At 36.3% G+C, this 22175-nt stretch overlaps 3 protein-coding genes across 5 annotated transcripts; all 3 read right to left on the bottom strand.

Moving 5' to 3' along the window:
* Positions 1–1455: 1455 nt before the first annotated feature.
* On the bottom strand, positions 1456–3569 carry LOC137732444 (putative pentatricopeptide repeat-containing protein At5g37570). The gene has a single exon (XM_068471751.1). The coding sequence runs from the start codon at positions 3545–3547 to the stop codon at positions 1571–1573; it is 1977 nt and encodes a 658-aa protein (XP_068327852.1). The 5' UTR covers positions 3548–3569; the 3' UTR covers positions 1456–1570.
* Positions 3570–3986: 417 nt separating this feature from the next.
* On the bottom strand, positions 3987–13700 carry LOC137731456 (alpha-mannosidase I MNS4). Of its 2 annotated transcripts, XR_011068264.1 has the most exons (18): positions 13425–13700; positions 12280–12399; positions 12063–12155; positions 11418–11504; positions 10510–10600; positions 9961–10016; positions 9611–9683; positions 9205–9314; positions 8262–8312; positions 7285–7373; positions 7119–7200; positions 6900–7013; positions 6217–6296; positions 5939–6074; positions 5620–5690; positions 5238–5481; positions 4573–4938; positions 3987–4475 (listed from the first exon to the last, which is right to left on the bottom strand). XR_011068264.1 is itself a non-coding variant. In XM_068470564.1 (17 exons), the coding sequence occupies exons 1-17, from the start codon at positions 13554–13556 to the stop codon at positions 4699–4701; spliced, it is 1869 nt and encodes a 622-aa protein (XP_068326665.1). In that variant the 5' UTR covers positions 13557–13700; the 3' UTR covers positions 3987–4698. The 2 variants fall into 2 exon arrangements, 1 of the variants encoding a protein (XP_068326665.1); XM_068470564.1 differs by having other exon boundaries at positions 3987–4938.
* Positions 13701–16855: 3155 nt separating this feature from the next.
* On the bottom strand, positions 16856–21203 carry LOC137731405 (rRNA-processing protein EFG1-like). 2 transcript variants are annotated; one of them, XM_068470513.1, is made up of 8 exons: positions 20995–21203; positions 20416–20545; positions 20159–20286; positions 19739–19877; positions 19134–19248; positions 18589–18652; positions 18159–18494; positions 16856–17164 (listed from the first exon to the last, which is right to left on the bottom strand). In XM_068470513.1, exons 1-8 carry the CDS (start codon positions 21130–21132, stop codon positions 17159–17161), a joined length of 1056 nt encoding a protein of 351 aa, XP_068326614.1. In that variant the 5' UTR covers positions 21133–21203; the 3' UTR covers positions 16856–17158. The 2 variants fall into 2 exon arrangements, with proteins under 2 accessions (XP_068326614.1, XP_068326615.1); XM_068470514.1 differs by having other exon boundaries at positions 18159–18488.
* Positions 21204–22175: the final 972 nt, after the last annotated feature.

Below are 22175 nucleotides of genomic sequence, written 5' to 3'. Positions count from 1 at the left end.
TATTGCTTTCTTCATGCATGGACTGCTGTTCAGGGAAGGATTTCCATTTTTTTGCAAGCATATTATTGGCTCCTATATTGCTATACGTAGAGAATTAGAGTCAGTAACTAGATCGATAGATGAAAAGGTCGAAGAGATTAGGCTAACTTGGAGGTAGGTAGCTTATCTTATATTAGTTTGTTTCATGCTTTTTCTGTGAGTTTTCATCTTACTGTGCTACATTTTAATATTCTTTAATTTGCGTACTATAATTGTGGCCTTCTTTTCATTTGATTAATTCAGAAGTGGTTTCGTTGGGTGAAGTTGGTTTTCCCTATCATGAATTTTTGTTTATCAACGGCGAGAGGGGATTAATGCAAACTTGGGTCTACTTGTGAATTCTATGACTTGTTTGGAAATACTTTTAAAATAACTAAAAGCATTTTTAATGAAATTAATTTTGGCATTTAAAGGGCTTTTTTAGGATCCACTTGGATTTTACAAGGATTGATTTCAAAACTTTTTTCACCAAAAGCAGTTTCATGTCGTTCTAAAAACACTTACAAACAAGTCTAAATCTTTGTGGATCTAGAATGCATATATTATATTAATAATATTGGACCTTTGGATTTCAATATATGTCAACAGCTTTCAGGAATGTTATGAACTTCATGGTTAAGACAAAGACTTCTTCCTAATTTGACAACTGGAGGCACTATATAAGTACTCCATCTTGTAGTTTAATTTTTGCTTGTAATTTTATGTTCCATTTGTTTCTGCACATTTCGTGCTCATAATGTGACATTATTCTACTTTTCTTGCGTATTGGCTATACAATTTCAATTTTAGATTGTATTGCTTTTAGCATATGTATCTTTTAATTTGGTATGGATACGTTTAATTAGACATGAGTACAATAAAAATAAAAATAAATAATTGCAGTGCCTAGTAAAATGTATCCATTTCAAGTTAAAACATACATATGCTAAAACCAATTATCCTCTTCAATAAAAACAATTTTTTTCTCCGGCTAGCATCAATATCATTTGCTAAAATTTCTATTCATTGACCTATAATATTAATTGACTCAATCCTAACACTGAGAATAATTTGTGACCAAATAAATTACCTCATTAAAGAAAAGCGTTGCGCATGTGTAAAGATGTTCTTTTCTTTTCTTTTTTTGTTTGCCACCCCACTCATAAAGGTGGGGCGCCCCTATTTATGGACGCGTGATTCAAAACAGGCTTTTCGTGTGTGTGTAGGGAGTCTAGTTCATAAAATACATGGTTTGCCCCAGTTTCAACTCTCCAGTCCCCACCCAAACAAGTATTTTACTTGGGCAATATGTTAGCAGAACTCCTCCCAGTAATCGCTTCTCAAGGGCATTTTACGACGTTGGAACAATTTATGGACTTGTGTTCCAAATCTAGACTACAACGATAAAGCTTTTCATTTTTACTCAATTATCGTTGCTATAATAGACGAATAGCGAAGATTTAAATTAAATTGTCAAAAGCAAAAATAAACTTGGAATGTGTATTTGCTCAACAAGGTTCGAATCGCGGCAGCGGAACATACTGTTATCGAACTACTGAACCTGTGTATGGTTTTCAGAGCTTGACAATTCTGCTTTCTGTTCGCTGTCGATTAAATAACCCAGAAGCTTCATATCTTCCCTAAGCAAATCCAGTACAAGGTATATCCTTTCTGAACCAAAATGTGACATATCTCCCATAACAAACTCATGGATTTCACATCCCAACTCAATCCAGCTCGACCCTCTATTCTTTCTAACCCCATGCTCTCTAATCAACGCTCTTACTTTTGCCACGCCATCCCACATTCCTGCAGCAGCATAGGTATTGGATAACAGAATATAATTGCCAGAATTGTCTGGCTCAATCTTGAATAATTCGGCTGCGGCAACTTCAGCCAGTTGGACATTGCGATGGACCCTGCACGCTGCAAGTAAAGCGCCCCATACAGCTGAAGGAGCTGCAAATGGCATCTTAAGTATAAGCTTGTACGCTTCTCTGAGGCATCCGCCACGACCAAGAAGGTCAACAACACATGCATAGTGTTTCACAGAAGGATGAATTCCATGTTCAAATGTCATTTGTTTAAAGTACCTCCTGCCCTCAGTGACTAGACCAGCATGGTTACAAGCACTCAGAACGCTAAGAAAACATATGCCATCTGGTTTTATGCCTTCCCTCTTCATCTCCTCAAACAAAGAAATGGCATCTTGACCCAGTCCATGGTTGGCAAAGGCTGAAATCATGGTGCTATAACAAAGCAAATCCTTTTTTCGGGCCATTTCAAATATTTGTACAGCCCTTTCAATGCTCCCACATTTTGCGTACATGTCTATCAAACTAGTGACCACTTGCAGATTAGACAGAGTTGATTGTCCCAAAAAATCACCCGCAATGGATTCTGCTGTACCAAGAACTCCTAATTGTGAGCAAGCCGAGATGATTCCCAATACAAAAGTCTCATCTGGTCCAACTCCTAGCTCCTTGAAGTGTTTATACATCTCCAAAGCTCTGCGAGGCTCCCCATTTTGTGCATAACCCCCAATTATGGTAGACCACGAAACCAAATTCTTCTCGGGCATCTGATCAAATAAGCTCCTCGCACTAGTAATATTGCCAGATTTTATATAACCATCCATCATTATAGTCCACGAAGCAACATTCTTATTTGGCATAATATTGAAGAATTCTTCTGCAAGTTTGATATCCCCTGCTTTACATAACCCCGAAATCATCAGATTCCAAGTCCCAACCTCACGGATTGGCATTGCTTCAAATAAAGAGAGAGCATTACCAATTTCACCGGCATCGGTGTACCCAGAAATCATCACATTCCATGACACCAAGTCTTTGGTTGGCATTTTCTCAAAAAGAAACCTTGCCTCCGCCATGTCCCCAGACTTCACACATCCACATATCATGCTTGTCCATGAAACTGTATTCCTCTCAGGCATCCAATCAAAAAGCTCCCTCGCAACATCAACTCTACCATTACCTCCATAGCCTGAAATCATCGAATTCCAAGAAACCACATCTTTTTCATTCATCTGGTCAAATACACCCCTAGCGACATCAACTTTGCCACATCTCATAAACAAGTCAATTACCGCATTTTGAACGGTCAAGTCAGAACCGAATCCAAATTTCAAGACAAACCCATAAATTGCTTCCCCATCTTGAACTCTACTCTGCCTAGCTAAAGCCTTGAGAACGGATGCAAAAGTAAAATTCAATGGCCCAACGGACTCACCATGCATTTGGGAAAACAGAGACAAAGCTTCTTCATATCTACGATTCTCGACATGCCCATGAATCAAGGCAGTCCAAAGAAAGGAATTTGGTTGAGTAATTTCATCGAACAGCTTGCGGGCATAGTCGATAGCTCCAAAGCGAGAGTACAACCTGAGGAGCTTGTTGAGGATAAGGTGGGACGAGAGGAACGAACCGGTGACTAGGAGATGGGCATGGATGGATTTCAGTGGTCTAAGAGTTTGGCATTTGTGTACAAGTTTCAGCAGCGAGTGATTCATTTCATGGCGCCAAATGGGAGGAAGAAATTCTAACTTGTAACGGTCACATAAAGTATTTAAGATTAATGGCCAGCTGGGAAAATGAATAATGGGCCTTGTGCATTGGGGCCACTGAATTGATTACAAGACGATAATCTAAATTACTCCAACCTAAATCTGCACTCGAGTGTCGTCAGTTAATTAACCTCTTCTTAAGTACTTTTTTCTTATTTTTCCCATATGAATTTAGTCATTTTGGAAGTGGTTTATTTGTACTCTAATTGGAGAACAAAATTAATTACCTATATATAACTACACTCCGTAGCAACACAGTTCAAATGATAGAAAGGAGGACCCCCGGCGTATACGTAGGAGGAACAAAATGCAAGACCACGAGTAGCATGTGTGCATGCTCTTAACCACTTAAGCTACAATGCCATTGGAGTTCAAACAATCGATATTGAAAACCGTAAAAGAGTAGATAATGGGATTCAAAACAACTTATAATTCTTCAAAAAAACCTTGACCTCAAGGTCGCCAATCCTCCACCAAACGGGCATAAGCCAACAAAGAATCAGCTGCAACTCTATGTAAGCCTCTCGTCTGTGTTTGTATTTAGAATACATGTAAAACTAAGGTATCTCACCATATTCAGTCCTCTGACATAAATTCCATGAGCGAAAATGTCCAACTCCTTCCCCTTCTTCAAGAATATCTGAATTCCTATTCATACCGAAGCTGATGACCCCCCGTTTCAAAAACAAACTTTTGAGACCTACCAGAAAGAAAATGAAAATGTACATAAGTTATGCTACAATACGCCGAGTTACATGAACCTAGCAAGTGACCACATGCCAGTGTCCGGGTATCAGGGGCAGTAGAACCAGCAAGGCAGATCTTCGACATAACTTCATTGTTCATGTTTCCACCCGTGAGCACCATGTTTTATCTGTAAGCAATTTCCGGGTAATTTACATGAAGTCCGAAGTTGAGAATCTCAAGCAGTTCCAGGCTTCTAGATAACAGAATGAACAAGTTTGACATACCAGCCCCTTTACCAGAATCCCCCTGTTTGTCAATGAACAATTTGTAGAACTTAAGAATCACTGAAGCAGCTGAGATTGTGATTATTACGAGGCTACAAACAAGTTCAATTGAATAAAACAGCGCTGTCATGATTTTTGAGGTGTATTCCTCCCTGGTCTTCCGTCACTTGATTCCAGAGATTTCTCATGGTAATTCTTGTTATCTGATGATGAATAATCAGAAGTTTGGCTTCCGACAATCATCACTGACTGGCTCTCAGCAACGTTCGATTGTCTTTGGTTTCTGGACTTCTCAGGAGCTTTGCGGCTTGAGGATACATATGATATACCAAATTTCTGCCCATGAGTTAGTCCTTGGCAAACCCCCTGCACAGAGAGAAATTTTCAGTCCGACTTCAAAGTGATACTATTACTACCCAAACAAAAAAAATTTAATTATGTATTTTCTGTAGTTTTTAGTTTCCAATTAGAAACATTTAACTTTGCTATAATTCCAAAAATACCCCAGTTCTTCATCCCACTAAATTTAACAAAAACAGGGCTTCATTTTATAAGAGCCACAAGCACATTAAAAAAGAAAAGACTGCAGAGCGAGCACGAACTAAAATCCAATAAGACAGGCATAATAGATTCAAGAAGAGAAACGCCTGGTATGCAATTCTCACTTTTATCAATCCTGATATAGAGGTAGAATCCGACAAAGACGAGTCTGAAGGAATTCCATTGCGGACCCTTCCATATAAGCTACCATCATAAGTTTCTTGAGAATTACTTGGAACATCGGAAGCTTGAGATTCATTTCTAATGTTGCCAGTGTTACAATAAGCCCCAAAATATGAACAATGTTCCTGCACAAGAGCTATTTCAGGGGTTGCAGGCAATAAGTGGCCTTCGGTACTAAATATGTACCTGCAAATGTAAACATTTTCACCAAACAAGGCAAATATGAGACATTTTCACCAGATATGGAAAATATAGATATCTTAGCTCCTTTATTGAGATAAGTTCCCGCACTGAAGCATCATGAAAGGAATGTGCAGAACTTACATGTATGGCCCATTTTCAACAAGGTTATCTGGTCCCACAGCCAAATCAAAAAGAAGCCACAGGTATTTAACCTAATTATACTACAGGTTGTTAATATTGTGTAATAGAAGATGAAAAAGAAAACAAAAGAAAGATAAATGAATGTAAAAATCGAACACGATACAGTGATGCTAGTAGCAGCAGCCAGGATAAAGAGTAACCAAGACTCTCAACTCCCAATTAACCCACTACCATCAGATGGATATTTATCAATAATAATCTTACTCTACTGAGAGACTACATGAAGAAAAAAAAAACATTTTGACTTCAAAGTTCTTACCGTTTCTGCCAGGAAAAAGCTCTCCATGTGATCTTCCTGCTTGTGGAACTCAACATCTGATATATGACAATATCCACAGGAGCATCGTGCACTGTGCTGCAAGCTGGCAATCATGTCTCGTCCAGCATCAAGATACCTACAAAGAAATACAAAAGATGACTAAAGCCTATACTGAAGTGTCCTTTTCTTTAAACTAACGTAAATGTCCTTTTTTCCATATTCCCTTTATAACAAAACCTGAAAAAGGGTCCCAAAATTAGAAGTATTTCTGAACTTACTTTGGATCTCTAGTTGCCTTATAGAGCCAATATGTGCTCTCCATTAATTCTGGACGCAGTGGATAACTTCTTTGTCCATGCTAACAACAAATGTAGACTTAAATATTACAAACGGAGTTGATATAGTAAAGTGAAATTTAAAATCCATACTATAGAGAGAATTATTGATTGAGAAAATAATTCCAAGAAAGTCAAAACAATAAAAATATGAAACAAAAAACTGAGAGAGCGAGAAAGGACGGATGTGCTACCAGAGAAGCTAAGTTTAATTAATTTGTTAATAGGGACACTGGTCTAGAAATATTCATGGACTGCCTACTATTCGTGAATTCATATAACAGCTCCATACACCAGAGGCTTAACCAGGCCAAAAGTTCACGCCTCAAACTACGACCTGTCTGACCATCTAATATTGCCTGTGGGATAAGAAGAGCACTATGGAAATTTTTACCTAACCATTCACAAATCAAAGGCAGACCACAAGTGCTGATAACCTTACGAAAAATTTTATCTAACATACCCCAAAATACAGCTATATAGTTTTCACTTATGAAAAATGGTTTTTAATTAGATGCATCAAATCATTCATAAAGACACAAGCAAGCTCCTATTCACAGTACTATTAGTAAAATAAGAATGATAAAATTGGTATTAGGATAGGGGAAAAAACATTATTATGGTACCTGCACACTGAGCGTAGCAAGATTAAAGCCCTCCGGAGTAAAACCATATCTTTTCCACACACTAAAGAAGGCAGTATGAGTTCGAATGGCAGGATCAATATCTCCAGCTAAAACCTTCCAAAATATAAGGTAATCAGTCTCACTGAAACCTAATGGGCAATTTTGAATTATCCAGTCTCCACTGTAGAAATGTTAAATCTTTAACAACATGTTACAAACCTGAAGTCCGGGCCAGAATGCTTGCAAACTGTTAAATAATGGCCAGACAACAGCAGCAGAATCCATATTTACCTCTACATACCTACAAGCGTAGGTAAAATTGGCGTGCTATTAAGTTAAGGAGAATAAAAACCTATAGAGAAATTAAAATAGTTACAGCATTTACCAAGGATCATTGTAAAGATGCTGCATAGCAGCAGCATAAGCTTCTTGAAATATGAAAAGATACTCTTCATCTCCAAACAATAAATAAGCCTGGAATGGTAAACAATGATAGTAGGGAAAAAAAAAAAAAAAGGCCATGAATACACAAAAACCATGTAAACCCAATATAAAATAAAAACATACGAGTCTACAAAGGCATAACCACCAAATCAAGGCTTAGAAAAAACTAGGAAGGGGGACTACGGTTTTCCTGCTAAAATAACAATAAAAAACAAGGACTCCTCAACATCACTTATTGTAAAGGTCCTAAGGGGCTACACCAAACTATTGAAAATGACAAGTCAAAGCTCCCTGTAATCAAAACCACAAAACTGAAGAAAGTTGAGGTTCTACCATAAAACCAATTGGCAATATGGGGAGTAGCCCAACCTCTTATAAGCCCATGCAAAGTCCCTCCTCCCATCAATGTGGGACTCATTCTCAACACGCCCCCTCACGTGTGGCGAAATTTTCAAGCCTAACACGTGGACAACACAACGGGGTGATGTGGAGGGTGTGTGGCCATTTGGCTTCACACATGGGACAACCTGGCTCTGATACCATGAAGAAAGTTGAGCTTCCACCATAAAACCAATTGGCAATATGGGAGTAGCCCAAAAAGTCCCTCCTCGCATCAATGTGGGACTCATTCTCAACACTAATTTACATTAACAAGAATGCATTGTCTTCCAACAATCACAGTGATTACTTTGTCTCATGTCTCCCTCTCAACCCCAAAAAATACCAAAACTAGCACTGCAACTTTTTAGTCCTAGTTACCTTATCTTTCCAATTTAACTTCCAGGAGCTTTTGTAATCAGTCCTGACATAAGGATATCAAGTATCGACCTAGTGACTGAAAATGTGCTAATGCCCATTTCAAAAATATAAATGTAATAGCTACAGAAAAGTTTCACCTTTCCAAGTGAAGTTACACACCTTTAGAAGATACTCATAGAAAGAGTCAATACTAGTTCCTATTCCAGCATCCTGCATAGAAGCAGAGAAACGTAAGTATAGGTAATGCTCATGAAGAACATAGCAGAGAAGAGTGCTTGATGCCGGCACAGAAATCTAAAGAAAAAAGAAAATACCAACACATCATAAAAAAGTGACAAAAAAGAATAAACTACTAACTACCCTATAAATACATCTAATTCAGGCCTTTCGAAGGTCAGACTAGACATTCAGATAGGATAAGAACCCCAGTTATGCATTTGGGACACAATTTAGGCAATTTAATGGGACAGTGGGATCCTTGCAGGTTCACAATCCCAAGTTAGTAGGATGACCAATCCCACTTAGTAATAATGGATATCCCAGAAGCATTGGCTTAGTGTGTTTAGTCCAGTACAATCATATCAGGTCCCCAAAAGATGGCCTAAGGGTCTGTCAAACTAACAACATCGAAATCAATAATGTGGTTGTAGAGATAATGCAAGGGTGAGTTAACTCTAAATCCGTCGACTGCAAGTTGTTCAATAACAGTGGCTTGAGTTTCTCGACTTTGCCTTAGGATTAGTTAGTTCTATTTCTCTATAGCCGATTGGAGAAGGTTGATCAGTATCATTAATATAAAATCGAAACAAGGATATACAACGTTGTTTAAAATAGTAAGGTGAGGCCTACCCCGAATGTGTATACCAACTTCTATTTCTTAAAGTAGAGTTATTCACAACATAAATGCCCCAGTTTCAAGCCAAAGTAAAATTAACCACTATTATTATTGCGGTCAGCTTTTCAAACTCCAGATGAATTAACTTAAGTTATATATCTGATTTTCCCATACGGTATGATGATTAAGAACCTTTTATCTTGATACTACATCTACTGACTCAAAGTTGCATGTTTTGCAAAGTAATCATGTTAAAAGGAATGTTACCTTCTGTGTCCATTCACCTGTAAAAACATTAATGTGAGCACCAACTAAATTGAGCCTTGAACGACGCGCCCAAAGTCCACGCACTGCATTCTTGGTAACTTGTTCAAAAACTGCAATCCCCATAAGACGGAAAAAAGTAAACTCTCCCTTCAATGAGAAAGAAATCCAAAAACAGACAAAATGGAACCGACCAGTCAGATGAAATATAATGGAATGTAAGATGGTAAAGAACACTGTACTTCAAATATTGGCTCTAAAGATGAATTATGAGAAAGAAAGGTCACAGTTGCAACTTCAACACCAAACAAGATTGCAAGTAAAAGTGAGCAAAATGCATTTTGGTCTACAGGCGAAACCCAAGAGCATGCTTCTTAGAAGCCAGGGTTCAGAGGTAGCTACTACTTACTGGGATCTTTTGTCAAACGGCTGAGCACTCCAAATTCCAAAGTCAAGGTCCCACCACCAGCTGTCGATGTTATCTACACAAACTAAAACTGAAATTTAAAAACGTTTGCCCAAACTAACAAATAAATACTAGTCTTGATGATGGTTTATAAACAAAATTAATTGAGTTTGGTTAACAATTTAGACCTTCACTTAAACTTCAGCATGAACATGGCAAACTTACTTATCCAGAAAAAAAAAAAAAAAAAAAAAAATGGCAGATCTACTCATTAGTTGTTGTAAAAAGTGTCACAGACACAGGAAAGAGTAAAGAAAATCGGACATAAAAGAGAAAATGTTGAGAGGCTTTGCCTTGCTTTCATGTTCATCAACTCCATGCATTAGATTGACAGATCCAAAAGGAATTCCTGCAATACAAGACCGTTTAATAAGGATATTTAAAATACCAGTACTATTCATACACTTCTGCAACTGGAAACAAAAAGTTTGACATTCAAGGTCCGGTAGACAATTGAACCTTTAAATAATGCATTTATAATTTAGTTAGCTACAGCATGCTTTCAATCAAGTTAGTTACAATCATCCCATATGGCTTGTTATGCCCTTTTAAGCCTTCTTGTCCATACCAAAATCAATTGGTGTTTTTTAAAACATATGGCTTGTCATTCCATATGATCTTATCTATTACTATTTTTAACAGAAAAATAAAAGGCACTCATAATTGTATTCCCTGCAGGATCTCTACAAAAGAAATGTCATCATTTTCCTAAATTCATGTATTTTGAGCAAACCTCTGAAACATTGGGAATGACAAAGACTGCAAAACAATGAAGGTTCAGACAAAAGAATCTTGCAGAGTTTTGTGTGTACTAGATGAAAAGAATAATCCAGTAAGTATACCTGAAGGAGTATCAAATGCAGGTAACAATCTCCGGGCAAGATCCTCAGCTAAGGTAAGTAATTGATTGTCATAGGTTGGAATTTTCATGCCCTGAAATGGACGGATGTAGAAATAATTCAATAATGATCTTCAAATATATACATTCTATGACATTGCACTCCAACCGATTATAAATGAAAATAGATAACCAAATTTCTCCCCAGTAAACTTTGATAGAAAAATCAGATAAGTGATATTGCTATATGTATCTTACAAACTAAAACATCTCCTTTCTTGAAATATCAGATAAGTGATATCGCTATACGAATCTTACAAACTAAACCATCTCCTTTCTTCAATTTTATCCTTCTAATATTTATATGTTTTCTTTCTTTCTCCTAGAAAGTAGAAACATAGTTAAGCCAGAGTCAAAATTGAGCTCATAGAAGACATTCATCATATCAGCACTAAAAGAAATTAAAAAACTAATCTTACAGTGGTGCCATTAATGCTGAGCAGGCAGTCGGGCATTTACTTAGTATCATAGATAATCAAGAGAGTTAAGGTTGGTCCCAGGAAAGTTTTACTTTTTAATATTATATCAATGAACCCAGAATTTCCCATCCCTTCTGGCGGGTAAATTTTCTTGCTAACTACTCATTGCTGGTTCTTCTTGAAATAGCGAACAAAAGAGAAACAAAACAGCCACAAACCAATTCTCTCATAACTCATTAGCATTACTCAGACCAGGTGACTGCCAGTTCTATAACCCCTACCTATGTTTATAACTTTGTATAATAATGTGTACTTGTATTTCCTTAAAAAGAAGGGCACTGTACACTGTTCACTGATGGCATATAAAAGGTGATTTATGGATGTGATAAAAAGGTGAAAGATTGAAACATAGAAGTACGCAACTAATTAGTACCGTGGAATAATCACTTGCTATAAGATGTGCAGAGAGTAAACCCCCAAGGACGCGGATGGTAGTCTCAAAAACAGATACCGTCTTATTCTGCATCAGTACAAAGATCCCTAGTTAGATTGACAATGTTGTCTACTATCTAGAATTATTTAATTTACAACCAATGCAATAGTAAAAGTACACATAAATTTATGATAACAGTTAGATAAGAGTCATAAGGAAACGAATTTCATAATTAGGGAAGACCAACATATAAAAAGGAGAATTTAAATAAAAATCAAAAGAGCAACACATCATATTAGAATGAGAACAGTCTGCCACTGTATCTCATGAGTCATGGTATGTTATTAAATACATACCATGTCAACAACTGCCACATTTCAAATCATGTAAAACAGCCTTATGTGGTGTTAATTAAAGTTAGGGATAACCTTTGATTTGAACCAGACAACCCATCAACCTAAAAGCCCTGTTGTCAAGTGAGCTAACTAATTATTCCAAAAAAGGAAGCACTTGAAGAATCTAACCAATTATTCCAAAAGAAAGAAAAGGAGTTCAATGTGAACCCCTATACATGAGCATCACTTGTGCATCCTGAGTTCAGATTACCAATGAAGAGGGAAAAAAGGAAAGAAAAATACTACTCACTATATCAAACTGTAGTGTTTTACCAATCCATTCAACAGAGGCGGCGAAGTGTTCTCGATCACCAAGTAAAGCTAGTGTGTCTAAGGAGTCAATCTGCAACAATGGTTCAGCAGAAGCATCACATTAGAGCTTAGCCAAAAAAAAAAAAAAAGTGTCTTAAACAATAAAGTATATGCAGTAGAGAGATTGGAAAATGAGAATTTGTGATTTGGATTACCAAAGTTAGGGCATAACCACCAAGCGAATCTTCACCTGCACAAGAATGAGGCCTTAACTCATCCAGAGGAAAAGCATGCTCCATATATCCATTGAATGCATGATAAAACATTTCCCTGACCTACAATTGAAAATATATATTTCCAAATTGTTAGAACGCCACATTGTAAGTTGCAACAAATGACAAGTTAGCCCACCAACTTTTAGTGTTCTTTAGAAAATTTCACATGGACCACAAAAATATATAACAGAAAGAATCACAATTTATTACTTTGATACAGCACAATAAAAATACAAGGATAACATCCTACATTCTTAACATGTAGATTCTCAAAGGGAGAATCCGAAGAAAAAAGGATTCTAGTGTCTTTTTTATTTGCATACAAATGCAATGCAAGACTAAATTGAGAAAGTTGTTAAAAATGTGTAAAATTGAAGCAAACTGATTACAAAGTGGATATTCATAAGGCTAATAAAAAAGAACAATGCTTAGCTACTCAAGGATGAGTAGGAACGCCTACTAAAAACTCTTTGTGTTGGAATCACAAAGCTTTCTGCTTATGATCAGAACCGTTCATATTGTGAATCATACTGTAAAGACCTAAGTTTTAATTTATTTTTTGTAAAGGCGATCTTTATAAAGTGATTTATAATATAAACAGTTCTAATCATAAATACAAAGTTCTGTGAATTGACAATGAACAATTTTGAGTAGGAACTTGTAGTCATTCTTTGAGTAGCCAAGTATTATACAATAGAAAATGTAAGAAATAATAACAATAATAAGTTCACCAAAAACCAGAAAAAAATTAAAAAAAAATGAGAAGTCCTGATTATGATTCAGGATCCAGAAAATACACTAACAAGCAATCATGGGTGACCTTCCAAACTCAAAATCCAAACTTTTACAAATAGTAATTAAAAATCGAAACTTTCGGCAACTGGCTAGGTGAACTACATTATACTTAGATTAAATCATTATACACTCAAATCAATTAATTCAAAAATTGCAAACACCACCAATCCTTTGCAAATTGAACTCTGGATTGTTCCGAAAATCGGGTTTTTACAACCAAACGGTCCCGAAACCGCTTCAATCTCCCTAAACCCTAATTACGAGAAATGGATGGTGAATTGAGGATTTACCTCGTCCCGGAGCTGCTTGGCTTCGGCGGGAGTGACACCGTCGGCGAGAGCTGCGCGGATGAAAGAATCGGAATGGAGTGAGAGCAACAAGAAGAATGATAAGATTGGAAGTGAAGATTTCAGAGCTTCCATTGCCGCAGCCAGTATGCGTTTCTGAATTGGTGTTAGCTGTCGGTCGGGTAAGGAAGGAAGAGTTGTACAGTTGCAGTAGTTAACTCTGTTACAATCGGGTTTTTTGGTGCTCTCGGAGCGCCGGTTTCGGGTCGGCAAAGCAAGTACTTGTCTAATTTAATTTGATATCTTTATCTTTGAATTCAATGGTAAAATAAAGAAAGCGTAGATTTTCATAAATCAAACTTGGAAATAAAATAAAACAGAAGTTTTTATTGTACTGACATAAATTATAAAGGTATTCATCAATTTCCTCCCTGAACTTGTGATCATTGGCCAATTTTTCCCCTCGACTTTAATTTTGGCCAATTTTCCCTCTGAACTCTCATAATTAGTCAATTTCCCCCATCAACTTTAATTTGGCCAATTTCCCCCCTCAACTCTCAAAATTAGTCAATTTGCACCCTACTGTTTTTTTTTTTTTTTTTTTAATTTTCCATCTATTCTTTTCTTAATTTTCAATCTTTCTAATAACTTTCAACAAAGTACTAAAGTTAACATAAACTCACCTGCATAATATAAGGTAAAATGTACAAAAACATAATAGAGTTAGTATGTGATATGGGTTGATTATAAGAAAAAGTTATGAATCGGGTTTAAAGCATGTAGAAGAAGAAATAATAACAAAAAGAAATAATAATCCTAAACTCATGGATCAAACCTATTTCAATAAAATGGGTTATTCTTAATAAGGAGTCGAAAATTATGAATAGACTAGCCATTTTTTCACTAAAGCTCGATTCTCTGCAATTTACCTGAACTTAGCTTTCACTTTTATAAAGAAAATTGCATTCACATACAAAAAGTTACACATCAATCCTTTTGGTTATTAATTTTGTATGGTCAAAAATCAAATAAAATTACTCCATACTGATTTATTACGACTAATAATACTATCTATGATAAATTGTAAAATTCTAAATTTTAATCTATTTGTAATAGGATAAAGATATAGGAACATGATTAACATACATCTTATTTAGTTTCTTACACACACTTGTTTAATTATGATCAAATTAAAAAATTAACAGTAGGGTGCAAATTGACTAATTATAAGAGTTGAGGGGGGGGGAATTGGCTAAATTAAAGTTGAGGGCGGAAATTGACTAATTATGAGAGTAATGGTCACAAGTTCAAGGGGGAAATTGATGAATACCTCTAAACTATAAGTTAGAATGTCATTAAATGGCTGTCTGTGTATGAAAAATTAAACTAATAGGGACATTTTTATATCAAATTCAAAAGGCGCACCTTAGCTCGGGTGGAAAGATGGTTTCGTTATTGTCTATATATAAAGAAGGGTAACGTTATATGTCACATCCCACCCTGGGCTCCCACTACATTATGGGCTCAACTCCACCGTAGCACGATATTGTCCGCTTTGGGCCCTTACCACACCCTCACGGTTTTGTTTCTGGGAACTCACACGAGAACTTCCCAATGGGTCACCCATCCTGAGATTGCTCTCGCGCGAGCTTGCTTAACTTCTGAGTTCCTATGAAACCTAAAGCCATTGAGCTCCCCATATAAGGCTTACAAGATTCACTCCCCTGGGCGATGTGGGATGTCACAATCCACCCCTCTTAGGGGCCCGATGTCCTCGTCGGCACACATCCAGCCAGGGATTGGCTCTGATACCAAATTGTCACATCCCGGCCCGGGCACCCACCACATCCCAGGCTCGACTTCACTGTAGCACGATATTATCCATTTTGGGCCCCTACCACACCCTCACGGTTTTGTTTATGGGAACTCACACGAGAACTTTCCAGTGGGTCACCCATCCTGGAATTACTCTTGCGCAAAATCGCTTAACTTCAAAGTTCTTATGGAACTCGAAGCCAGTGAGCTCCCAAAAGGCCTTGTGCTAGGTAGAGACGGGAATATACATATAAGGCTGGGCGATGTGGGATGTCACCTTATAGAGATTAAATTTGGAGACTAAATTTGAAAAACTAAATGATGTGTTATCAATAAGAATGAGCATGTTTATCAACGCTTAAGTAATAAACCAATTATCAACTTCCATATTCTTTAGTTTTCAAAATTTTGTCTACAAATTTAATCTCTCTAGCATTATCCTATAGAAAATAATTATTTACTAAATTAGTAAAAATTAAAGGACTTGCCTCATAATTTTTTTTTTTTTTTTTTGGGTCAATAACATTAGTATTGTAAGTTTAGATAATCATTTCCTTTGATTGCTATTTTAATTTTGTATAGTAGAGATTGAGAAAGTATATGTGGGATCTGAAGAAAGGTGAGGAGAGGATGGTAAAGAAATTTGAAAGGATGTAATGACATGGCAAAATGAAAACGAAACATTAAAAACTGAATACACAAAAATTAACATGGGCGCATACAATAATAAATTAAATTAAATGTTTACCAAACGATAGAATTTGGAACAAAGAGTCATATTTACATGCACGTCATCCTACCCTTTCAATGAGTTAGTGTAAGTAACTTCCACATATAGACTTTTCATCTTTATATATAAAGGGAGAAGGTAAATTTAGTAAAATATTTATAATACCCATCCCTTCATACAACTTTTAGATAATTTAATTAAAACGGACAAACTAGTAACTTAATAATAAATAAATAAACCCTATAGCAAGTTACTCACCAATTTTTTTTTTTTAACAAATAATATTATCTACACTAAAAAGCAATTAAGTGAGTTAAGTCTCACAAAGAAGTAGCAATAATATGGTTAAATTTGCCTTTAGCGAGAATCGAACTTCATTGTAATCAAATTTTTTTTTATTCAAATAAAATTAAAATATCCAAAAAATAATAAAGATTAAGCTAAAAAAAAAAAATACAAATTTCCGCAAACACTAGCGTGTGACAAGAGGCTTTTAAATGGCTTTTAAATGACTAAAATCGTTTTTAGATAAAATATTTTTAGATTCAAAAAAACACTTAAAGTACTTTTTTCAAGATTAACTTGCATTATTACTAAAATTTAATTTCAAAAACATTTTCTCTAAAAGTGATTTTTTTTTTCTTCTAAAAAATGCTTTTATTCATCTCCCAAACAAGCCCGTAGTTTTCGAGACAAGCAATATATGATTTCAATTTCTCCCTTACAAAACAATACATGAGCACTATGGTATCATGCCACGGCCTACATTTGTCGTCGGCCGCATAAAGAGAAGCCGGATACGAACAAAACGCAAGAAAAAAACAAGCCCAGGCAAGCACGTCATAGAGTAAAACGGTTTTTTAAAAGCAATCAAGTGTAAACACTAACGTAAATAAACTAGGGCACCATCCAATTCCAATATGTATTTCTCAATCAGCACCAAGAAGTCCTTGCCGTGCCATCCAGGGATTTCGTGATTCTCACTACATCACAAGTTTGTACAAATTCTCAAAATAAATCAAACCAAGCTCGGAGTGAGTAGGCATGGAGTTAAGACTAATTGTTACATAGAGCGGTAGGCACCGCCTTCCAACTTCATTGTCAAGACGGAGCTGTAAGAATTCCGCATAAGCAACTCAAGTGATCGAATCCTTAAAAGCAAAGGGTCTCATCGGCACCAAGCAACTTCCACTCATCCCTGCAAATATATAAGTAGTTATGAAAAGGAATTTACCAACCGCATTAAATCATTGATAAATCACATCAATTGTACAAAAAATGCTAGTATCAATCAGACTTTTGACCACTACGAAGAGCAAGTACAAAATTGGCTCTGAAATAAATAAAAGCAAGCACAGCACTCACGATATTGAACATAACCCATAGCTGGTAGCCTTGTGTGACTTTTAAGATTCTACTCAATACTCATTGAAGAAATCCACTTAGCATAGTATGGTTATTTAATGATAAATGAAGAATATACAAACAATAATGGCCCATAGTTGAATTATACTCAGTTTTTCGACTTGAATAATTAGCTCAAATCAATCGGGCTGAGATATACATCCAACTTCTGTAAGTTAGCCAAAAAATGCCCAGCCACTGCTCTTATGCCTATCTAAGCGCAGACGTACATCAATTCAACCTAAATCAACTCCTTAAGAGATTTCTAATGTGGCCCCATATACCAATATGGCATATGAACTTCATAAATCACAGGAAAAGGAATGCGGCCACTTCCTATCCTACCAGGCAATTTTGACCCTCTGTGTGCAAGAACACCAAATCCCCCGGTAATTGTGCACTGATAGCATATGTTTATCATCCATGGTCCATGGAAATGCGTGGGTAGTAAGTGCTATATATGTGTGCTTGACGCAACAGGGCCAATACCTATACCCCAAGAGTCAGATAAAGCGCAGGTACTCATTTTAGCTCTTGTCAAAGAGCTCTGTAGCTGAAGCATGAAAAGAGGTGCATATTCTTATAAAAAATGAAAACAGATACTAAAACCAAGTAGCCGTAGGTTATACCAAGACCATTAGCAATTTCCAAGTTTTTTACTTCACATAAGGAGATATATTACTAGACAGACTTTTAAAAGCATGGTAACAAATTTCCAAAAGAAAATACTAGACCTCATGAACAGATGCAAAACTTAAACACATCTAACATTAACAAGTAACTCGAACCTGCTGCTTTTTCTTCTTTGGCCTCCTCTTTCTACGGGGTTTATGAGCGTCAGAGTTGGAGCTCAAATTACTACTTTGACCCGCAGTTGAATTAGAGGATCCCCTAGCTTTAAACGAAGTTCCACTTCTGCCACTTGATGTATTGCTATTTGATGTATTGAAGGAAGTTCCACTTCTGCTATTTGATGTATCGCTTGATGTGGCCATTTCAGCAATGCTTTTTGAGGAATTTTTGCTTGATGAAGGACCAAACCTTGACTGAGCACGAACAGAACTTGGGCGAGAATTGCTGGACGGCCGGGGAGGAGGCATCAAAGCTCTAGCAGAAATCTGTCGCTATTTAAGAAATTCAGGTGAGGCAACAGAAATATAAACAATCAATAATACATATACTTAATCACAGCAGTACAATAGTCAACAGATGGGAAACCTGATTTCTCTCATCACTGGACATGCCAGAAGTTGCTTTTCCTGAAGCACTGGACACCGGTTCCCTGCAAAACAGATAGCGAATTTTGATGCAACTTCCATCAAAACGGACCATATTTTTAATAAATAGGCAAGGTACATGAAAAAAAAACAACAGATTATACACTAATTCATATAGGTTCTGTTAACTTTTAGCTTTGCCAAGTAATATATAACCAGTGGGCTTGTGTTATAAGCTTTCTATTCCACTCCACCTTTTTTTATAAATCTGTTTTTTTTTTTTTTTTTTTTTTTTTTTTTTTTTTTTTTTTTTTTTTTTTTTTTGTTGATGAACGGGAACTTACACTGCAAGTTCAACTAACCAATCAATAAGGGAATATCAACACAGTCCATTACAACAAATCAAACATATAACCCTATCTCAAAACAAAAAGTTCTCAAGAACAAATTATGACATCTCACTCTCAATTTTAATAATTAGTGTAAGAAACAATTTTACTGCTAAAAAAAAACAATAAACTACAAACAGAACAAGTTGGAAAATACTTTGTACTCTTATCTGTCCATTCATCATCTGCATCTGCTTCATCACTAGAACTCCCATTTAGGAAGAAATCATCTTCGCTCATATCCAGAAGCCCATCATCCTCACTCCCTGTTTCTGTAGGAAGTCCAAAAATAGACAGCATTCATATCAGTGTAATAAAATAGTTCAATAATTTGTAACCCTCAGATCATGTTCATAATTGATAATTAAAAGAAGAAAAGGAAGGTAAAACAAGCCTCCTGGAGAGAAAAGATAAAGCATCTAGCTTGGCAGGAATGCGGAAAGAATAATTTGGCAAGTGTTTTTGTTTGATAGGTTATCTTGCAGCCATTATTACCTGTACGGTTAATTTCATCTGAAGACTAGACGTTTTGCTAGGTATTTATCCTACATTTTTTAAGCGGTATAGACCCTTTAATGAGCATTCAGAGAAGACTCAACGAAGTTAGGTTTTCACCCTCAAACAACTTTAGAATACTCAAAACTATGTATTGATGTATAACATCAGGTAGTTATTGCTTATATGGAGAATGTTTGACCTGATCTTATAAAGAATAACTCTACGAGAAAAAATTCTGGTGGAAGTAAAGCATAAAAGAAATACCTTCCAAATCCTTTCCGCTAGCTGCTGCAGCAACTATATTTGCCTTAATCTGCTTTCGCAACTTATTTCTCTTATCAATCACATCTGTATCTTCACCTCCAGTAAATAGAGAGACATACTTTTCGGTCTTGGGAAAGAACTGGTGGTCAAAAAAATATCAGCCTTTTAGTTCAACATTATTGGAAACAAGTACCATGTTATTTCAAGAAACAATTTAAAGTCTATAACAAGTAAAGTAAAAAACATTCGGCTCTTCTCTAGTAAGGCAAGTCAAGTAGAAATTCACATTTCAAGTCCAATATCAGCTTAAGATACTCTGATGACAGAAAAAAAAAAAAAAAAACCAAATTCCCAATTACAAATGCCATATCCCCGCATCCACATAAAAGGAAATAGACCAAGGACCATTGCATAACTTACCCTAACATATTCAAGATCTTCTTTCAATTTCGAAAGGTTCACAGAAACCTCTGCGTCTTGTGCCTGACCCGATGAAGCACGTTGGAGTTTCTCCAGGCGTCTTACTCTTCTCTCTATCTTTCTTCTTTCTACAAAAAGCACATGCTATTTTCACCATTCGAGTAAAACACAAACCACGGATGCAATTAAGCCGCAAATCATACAAGAATTCACCTATAAAATAACTAAAGTAACAAACAAAATCAGGTCATCCGTACCAAAAAACTTTATCTTCCTGTCACGCATAAATATTTTGCGTTCCACAGCGAGACGGGAATGAATCTCCTGTTGTTTCTTGAATCCTTCCAACTTCTTTTCCTGAGCCTCCCTAACTTCAGCTGGTAGATTCTTAGAACAATAATCGACGTGTTAGGCCACACTTCACAATGATTATCACTTCATCAATAGATAAAACCAGAAAGTTTACTATTACAAATTTATAATCTTACAAAATCGACAGAATACTAATCCAAGCGGTATTGGGCCAGAAAGTTTCCTATTACAAATTTATAATCTTACAAAATCGACAGAATACTAATCCAAGCGGTATTGGGTCAGAAATTTTCCAGTTACTTCAAATTCCTATGAAATTCAGAATACTGTATACAGTTTCCTCTCTCTATATAGATACACGCACAGGGCTAGCAAAGAACTCCAAGGTGACTGAAGTTCAGTCACTGAACCCCCCAAACCACACAAACCCTCACCCTAAAATCGACCCCAACTGAAGCAAAATCGAAATGGAATAACGGAAAACTGAAAGTGGTGGAGATTGGGAAGAAAGAGCGAGGGAGTACCTTACGGAGCATGCGCTCGATGGAGCGAATCTGGTTTTTGAGGGTGACGGACTTGGGCTTCTTCTCCGGGCCCAAGGCCGACTTGGACCGACGTCCGGCGGGGTTCACCCGCCGCTTGCTGTAGCCACCGTGAGCCATGGCGTTGCCCCTCCAAATTATCGCTGTGAGGGCTTAATAAGACACACGGACGGTAGACAGCGAGCAGCAATTGTTTTGTTTAAAAGTTTTTCTCCTTATTTAAAAAAAATTAAAAAATATACAAAAGTTTTCCACACGTCGTTTGACCCAATTCCTTCACAAATTGGTTTTTTTTTATTTTTTATTTTTATTTTTTTTATCTAAAATAGTTTTTAAAATTGGCATAATTTCACTTTGATCTCTAAAGATTTAAAAGCAGTAGAAATGGTCATGGGTTTGTTTACTCTCAATTAATTTTGTCTTTTGATGAAAAATCTTTGTTAAATAAGATTGAACTGACAAAAATACCCGCAATTTAATACACAATAGGCCAAAATAATTGGGAAATACCCCAAAATAGGATAATTTCTTAATCTTGGGACAGAAATAAGACAAACTGGCGATGCACAAGCCATGCATACCATGCACAAGATCAAAATTATTAAAATAGCCACAATCAGGACTTAGTGAGGGATTTCAGATATTTCGCCACTATGCAATGAAAGTGGAGGTCAATGGGAAGTGGTCGACCGTTGACTACTACAAGGCACTTGCCGTTGGGGCCACTCGCCAGGTATAATTTAATTTGAAGTCAATTTGAAGTCTTTTGTGGGTCCTTCGTATTTTGTTATATGTTAACATTCTGTGTGTGGTTTGTCATAAATAAGAAGGACCTTAATGTTTAATTAGCTCAATGTTATCTTCGTATATTAATGGAATTCCTCTATTGTTTCCGATGTTGGTTTTTTTTACATACAATACAATAACCGGTATTGGACATTATATGTTCAAGTGATGCACATCGCATGTACACGTTATACACATGAAATGAACAGAACATTCACATACATTGCTGCATCAGGAAGCCTTAGAAGTACAAATGCCAACATAAGGCCCTTGAATGCTAAGTAATAAAATAAGGATTACATGCTCAAACAGAAACCATGTGATTGCAAAGTGTACTAAAATTAGACTAACAAGCTAAATACAACTAATGGCAACAA

The sequence above is a fragment of the Pyrus communis genome, chromosome 4 (genome assembly GCF_963583255.1).
Source record: "Pyrus communis chromosome 4, drPyrComm1.1, whole genome shotgun sequence".
Lineage (NCBI taxonomy): Eukaryota > Viridiplantae > Streptophyta > Magnoliopsida > Rosales > Rosaceae > Pyrus > Pyrus communis.
The sequence above is the reverse complement of the archived record's forward strand: the minus strand, read 5'-3'. Positions and strand labels throughout refer to the sequence as shown.